This window comes from Boleophthalmus pectinirostris, unplaced genomic scaffold (assembly GCF_026225935.1).
Source record: "Boleophthalmus pectinirostris isolate CB_2022bp ecotype Guang Dong unplaced genomic scaffold, ASM2622593v1 HiC_scaffold_8, whole genome shotgun sequence".
Lineage (NCBI taxonomy): Eukaryota > Metazoa > Chordata > Actinopteri > Gobiiformes > Gobiidae > Boleophthalmus > Boleophthalmus pectinirostris.
Window position 1 is genome coordinate 25,780,153 of NW_026571515.1, and position 7,067 is coordinate 25,787,219.

Below are 7,067 nucleotides of genomic sequence, written 5' to 3' on the forward strand. Positions count from 1 at the left end.
GGTGGATAAAACATGATTCGTCCAACGTGTCTGGTACACTGTTTCCATGTTGAGAAAATATGAGGGCTAGATTATTTGTGAAATCATAAGCGTTAGCGTTCATGCGCATTACTAAGATAAAGACCTATTTCCACTTGGCTTGCTAAAACATTTTCTATTTTACCTACTTTATGGTTCCTTTGGCGCCATCTGTTGGTGTTGTCTTCTTTAAGTACCAAGCCCAAATAGTAACTGTGGAGCCAAACATGTTCAAATGTCAAAAACAAAAAACAAAATAAATTGGCTACAGCAAAAGAAACGTTGTACGCTACAATTACCAATGCTAAAACAACAGATGCATGCCCTAGTTTTGAGACTTTGTAGATTATATTAATAATCCCAGTTTGTTAATTAAATAATTTACACATTAATTTAGTAAAGACAAGACAGTAGAATATTATGGTTGTGCAGACCTCACTCAGACGATCCATAGATTGTATAACGATATTTACAGTCTATGAGACGAACGCACGGCAGCCACAGTGATGGATACTTCCATATATAGCGCCGGAGCTACTAACTGTCCTGGTGTAGTGTGCCCCCTGTCGGTTTACATGATCCACCACAACAAGACTCTGCAGTAGCTCCATGAGTGCATTCTGCAGACTCACTGACTACGAAATTCTAAACCATTGGGGGAGTTGTTTATGTTTGCAATAAATGTGATCTTTTCATTTGTAAAGCCCCCAGTCAATGGAGAATGAGCTCTCAACGAATTTTAAATAACCCCGACAGGCCAGGAGCCTCGACCACACGGTGGCGGTAAAACGTCTGTTCAAATAAGCAAAAGAAAAGTTGGCAGAAATAATATTTTTGTTTCATCGGTGTTAACAAATTACTTAACATTTGCTTTATTTAGTCAACAAATGAGCTCAAGCTGTTGACTAACCAACATGATGAAACTACCAAACATCCAATACAAAGATAAGGTGCATATAGAGCCATGATATAGCCAGATAAAATCATTGGTCTGGCAATGGACATGCTTCTTAAAACCAATGCTCTTGCCAAGTTGCCACACTGTCCAATAACTCATATTTAGATAAAGGTAGCCTACATAAAATTATTAAAAATGTAAGATTCTTTACTGCTATAAGGTAGTTTTTAGCCTAGATTGGGCTTTGACTTTATTCTTAATCAGTCTGAACAAAACACAAAGAAATCGCTTAGCAAACATTACTTTATTGACAGTAAAAAGTTTCCAGAATATTGAGGGGCACATTTGTAACTGCAATTACATCTTGAAAAGCAACATGACTTTGAAAGTATGAGGCAGTACATCTTACTTTGAGGTAAAGTGTTTTGTCATGTTACATCATTCACAAAATATTGAATAACACTAAAAGTCCACACAAGAAGACAAAAATCCATGCCTCATTTTCCACTGTCCGAAATAACTTCACATTTTAAAAATAATTCACAGATCAAGTAAAAGCATTATATGACAGGCACACATGCTACACTCATTCACCCAGTCTCTACTTATCAAACCAAGTGCATTTCTTATTTTCTCATAACAGTTTCAAGTACATTTTGCCTGCAAGTAAAATAAACCAAGAAAAACTATGAAGCAGCAAACCCACAAGAACACAAGAATACTGAGTTTGGTCTCATTCATTTTCCCAATAGAAACATCACCGGATAACTCACCATACGGTAGCAATAAGGTATTCAGGTGCTTTAAAGAAGCAGGAGGTAACATTTTATGGATATGAGGAATATGCTGGAAAAGATTTGGAATATAGCTGATGCAAAAACACCAAGGCTGAAACAAAACACTATATAACCACAAAGAGAAACCCAGTAAATTTAAGTTCTTTTTTAATTGTTTTTGAGGATAATTTATAATCCACCCTTGTGCCATTAATTAAAAACCAGTGCAACAGAAGAAACTTTGTCAAAATGCACTGGTGTTGCAATTTGTTTCATCGGTTATTATCCACATGCTGCATTTGACCTGCAGTACAACTAAGTAAAATGCCATCAAGTGCTTTAGCAAAAATTGATTTATCAGCAGGGAACCTAAAAGTGCAGGGCAATATAGCACCCAGGCTGTCTCAGCCGAGCTCTGTACACTCTCCGACTCAGGTCTGATCTGCACCAGTTCTCTAAGGCCCATTTTATCATTCAAAACACACTCAAGTGTAAGCCCTGAACCCTCATTTGAATTTTTAAGACAACTTTGAGACCACTTTTCCACCATTTCCTGTCTCATACATGTGCAACTGCAAAATCCTCAGATTAGAGGTCAATTCTCTCTGCTGAACCCCACTGTAAACAATATACAACAGTCCACTGTTGTAGAAGTTAAGGCAACCCAATTCTGTGCTTTGTCAATGACAAAGTCTCCTACAAGACCCAGAGGCACAAAGCTCTCAGTGCATATAAAGCTTACCTGACTCTCAACAACTTTTCTGCTATACAGTAGTAAGGGCAATTGAAAATGTACCCTTTAGTTCTTAGAATTTACTGTACATGCCACTTGTGCTCAAGATTTATTCACTACTCAGAAACCATGGCTCGGCAAGACATCAAAGCACCGCGCCTCCCTCAGTCTAATACATCTAGAGGAAATCCCCTAAAAAGGCACTTTTGAAGCAAATGAGTTTTACTAGATGATTTGATATGGGAGTGCAATCCTAAATTTGATTCCACATTCTTTTTAAAAGGTGCAATAAAAAGATCCAATATTTAGGTTCGGTTACCATAAAAGTTTGCTAACAATACATATTTAAAGCCACTATTCTGGTGCAGAGCAAACATGAGCCAACAACAGTACTGTGTTCAGCCCTCAGCCCACCTGGTGCTCTCCTCGGCTGATGTGTGAGGAGAACTCATAGCGGTCATGGCTGCGGTGGCCACAGATGTTACACTCAAAAGGCTGGCGGAAACCGTGACACCCCATGTGAATGGTGAACATGACGTGGTCCAGAAAGAGGATGCGGCAGTGGCGGCAGTGGAAGGAACGCACTGGCCGACCCTCTCTGTCTAACACCTGCATGGTCTCCCTGGAGGAGAGAGGTGAGAGAGCGCTCCTCTTTACTGACACAGGGGGGGCGGGGTTAGCTTTCACCCACATCGTGTCCACATCTTTGGCCTGGCTGGGGCTGGAAGTGGGGTGGCTGCGGGGCAGGGGGACATTGTGGTAGTGGAGGTGGTGGTTGTTAGAGGTACTTGTGGGTCCTGTAGCCCTTGTGCTCTGCTCCTCTGCTGTACTCTCTGTGTCTGTGGAGTCAGGACAGCCGTTGGGCGAGGTGGTAAGGCTATGAGCTGAGGGTTGGTCGTCCTGGCTTTCACCTGGATCTCTACCTGTTAAAGAAAGTCAGTCCACTTCCTGCATGGGCTCGTGGGCCCTGAGGAATTAAGTTGTTATTTAGGGGGCCAATAACTGACAGATAGCTGGGATAGGGTTGGGATTGTGTAGAGGGCTCATGGTTTTCTTCTTTGCTTCTCGTGCTTTGCAGAAGGGATCCACTCATCCCTACAGAGTCCTGCCCAGAGTGAGTGCTCAAGAGTTCTCCCTCCTTCTCAGAGCCTGAGGACAGTTCATAAGGTGCATCAGGTAGGTCCAGATGCATGTGCTTTTCACCTTTCATGAAGAGATGCAAAAAAAAAAGTCTATTTTTTAATCTCAGTAAACATAACTGATTATACTACTGTTATAATCTTAAAATCATACCCAAAAATTTTTGTGGTGTTGATCTTTTGCGCTTAGTCATACTAATTGACAGTCTTTCTGCAAACTGAATTTTATCATTGGACGGTTGAAGCATTGTCTTGGTTATGGTTTCCACTTTTACTGATTTGTCTTCTAAAAAAGAACAGAATGTAGTTTTATCTCATACATAATTTTATAATAATAACATTAGACAATAGGATAGTCTAACCATGTGTTGTGAGTGTACCCCCTGCTGCCTGATTGTCCAAACTCTTCAAATAATTGTGGCAGCGCTCCAGATGTTCCTCCAGTGTGCTCTGTTGTTTGTAGCTGCGACTACAATAGCTGCACTTAAAAGGTTTTCCCACAGTCGGAGAAGACACTGCATAAGAAAATATGTACAGCATATAGAAAGTACTGTATGAAAAAGCATACGCATTTCTGTTTGCGGGTATATCTTAAAGAAGAAAAAAACCGCAACACTTCATTCGGAAAATGAACTGACGTCAACTCATTACGGTTAACTAGAACTATTTCTCAGGCACGGGGGGAGTTACCAGACCTGTGAACACCTGTCATTATTTTTTAACAAAAGGATTTCCTGTTTTCAAAACCATTAAATGTCATTTTCTCAACTGCTCAGCATTCTGGTAAACAATATCACCCATTTCCTTTTGCCCTCAGGCCCTCCTTGCACTCTTTTAGGTCTTTTGAAATTTTGTTTTCACTCTTAATTTCAGCAGTTTTACTGCTAGATTGTTATTTATCCAAAATGATCATGACTAAACAAATTTAGACAATTTAGATTTCACATGATAATTAAAAAAAAAAAAAAAAAAAAAACACCAAATAGAAAAATCCACCAAATAGAAACAAAAAACTTCCTTTTAGCCCTTTTATATCCCATCAAATCTTATTTAGCTTCTTCATAGTCCGTAAACAAAAAATAGGCACCAAACGTCTTCAAGGGGGGCCAGAAAGTTATCAACATGTGAGCTACATAGTTTCAATAAGACCAAAAACCTTGTCCTGTTATTCAATACACATTTGTCAGCTTTTTGAGCCATGTTATTGTATTAGTATTGTATTTACCTGCGTGAGTCCGTAAATGCCCTGCCAGGGCATCTCTCCGGCGGCAAGCATAGTTGCAAATTGGACATTTGAAAGGCTTTTCTCCTGAATGTAATTTAATGTGCCGTAGCAGGTTACCCTTTTGAGTGAATGAGGCCCCACACTGGGTACACTGGAATGGTCTTTCACCTACACAGTTACATTTACATCTTTAAAAATCATTATTTATTTGAAAGAAATTATAACATTTGTGTTTCCCCTCTCACCTGTGTGGCTGCGCTTGTGCACCATGAGCACATTAGGTCCAATGCAGATCATGCCACACACCTCACACTGGAGTTTACCATTGGGTAAGCGGATAGGTCCAGGAGAAGTGGCATTGGTACTGGCCATTTCGCTATACACACTGACTTTGTCTCGAATAGACAAAGGGTACTCTGCACCTCCCTCATCCAAGGGATCCCCTCTGTCATTCAGCGTATCGTCCTTCACAGCCTCTGTATTCACGGGCTGAGGAGCACATGGTGACTCATCATCACTGCACAGCTCAACTTTAATTGAGTTTGCTGTATTAGAAAAATACAACACACATACACAAATTAACATACTTATTCTTAAGACAATGAAGCACAATCTTTATTAAATTATGACTACTCACTAAGTGAATGTTGAGGGGATGACCTCTGACTGTTGGGAGATTTTGAAGGGCCCTGCTGCCTGCCATAAAAGTCCTGCTCTGTTGACTCTCCTCCATTTCCTATGCACAAAAAGTCTTTAATTATTAAAGGGAATGAACAAACACAAATAGTTTAATTATACCTGCATATGTTCGTCCATTGCAGTCATCAGCATTCATTCTCTCACCAGACTTCTGTAAATAAGTGTAACCAAACTGTAAGATTTAGCCCTAATATTGTTAATTGAATAGATAAATTTCTTCTCATAGAAACCTTGAAATGAAACCTACAGGCCTACCACAAACTCTTTCTATAATGATTAAAGGAGGAGTTTTGAGGGAGGACGTCTTTTATCGATATCGCCTGCCCTACTGCAACAGTAGACAAGAAAGCCCTAAAAAGTGTTTGCTGCTGCTGAGCCATTGCGAATAAAACAGTGCCAGGAGCGTCATGCACACAGTCGGCAGTTTAGAGTTATGTCACCTACTTGGAAATGTATTGAGCGACATTTGAAGTTCAGACATTTGCCTTTTGTATGATGTTGAGGTGTAAATAGTCCAAGCGTTTTTCATTTGCATTGTGCTGCACCTTTTGCTCAAATGGATGACAACAGTGGATAGGCTACTGGAGAGGGGTATAGGCGGAGACAACTCATCGCAGGGAAATGAATATCTCGGCATTGGCCGCGCATGGAGAGCAACAGGCGCTGATGCAGCGGGAGACGCGCCAGTCACACCAGGGCACGGCGATTAAACAAGGACGCACCGCGCCAACACCTGCCTGACAACCGTCCCCACAAAACACACACCAATAAAGACAGCAACACATTCAGATGTCCTCTTGCGTTGTGTTTTGTTGGCTACCGGTTTAGCTATTAGTCAAATATGCAGACTTATGGCATTGTATATTGGCTCAAAGGCAGTCGAGGACAAAATGGCACAGTGGCCATTGGTCGAAGAGTTGCGACGGTCCAAATTGTCCGCATGAACACCGCTGTCAGCGACATCGAGGACGTCAAACTGGCCTGAGCTGTACAGTGTTTCTCATGAGCCGTTGCTATGGCACCCGACCACACGACAAATGGCATTCAGCCTCAACTATTCAAAAACATGCCGTACTTTCACATGAAACTGCATGGATGTTCTTGCCAAGCTATTATATAGAGTCTACAAACCTCTGTCTTACCTGGCGGCCGATTGCTGTTTTTCTCTCTAATTGTCTGGATAGCTGTTTGTTTTCCCAGGCGACGACAGCATCTCCGGGATTTTTTGTACCTGGGAATCCCTTCAAAACAACTTCCGGGCCCATGCTGGGATGCATACAGACCTAATGATTGTACAACAGAGCTCCTGATGCACGGATCGCCGAATGCATCGATGCATGTCATTTGAGGTCACAGGTGATGTGTGAAGGGACATGAGAATGCCTTGTTATAACACTAACATCACATGTGAAAGTGTGAGTGAGTAGTAGGCTCTAACAGGGAATTTTGTGGATCAACGTGTTGTTGGTTAGTGCATGATTGTACAGAGTCTGATTTGTAGGCTATGAGCAGTAATTCTGAAAAGGGCTATATAGATATGATATCTAGTTCTGGAAATGCTGGTCATAAAGTAACTATT

General features: G+C 41.1%; 1 protein-coding gene across 1 annotated transcript; it reads right to left on the reverse strand.

Annotated features, from left to right (window-relative positions):
* Positions 1-1,205: 1,205 nt before the first annotated feature.
* On the reverse strand, positions 1,206-6,832 carry ikzf4 (IKAROS family zinc finger 4). The gene is given in 9 exon segments (XM_055166013.1): positions 1,206-3,362; positions 3,364-3,628; positions 3,719-3,850; positions 3,927-4,079; positions 4,790-4,957; positions 5,035-5,334; positions 5,427-5,525; positions 5,588-5,639; positions 6,631-6,832. Coding segments are annotated over 9 exon segments (1,836 nt in total). The 5' UTR covers positions 6,766-6,832; the 3' UTR covers positions 1,206-2,830.
* Between the last annotated feature and the right edge of the window lie 235 nt (positions 6,833-7,067).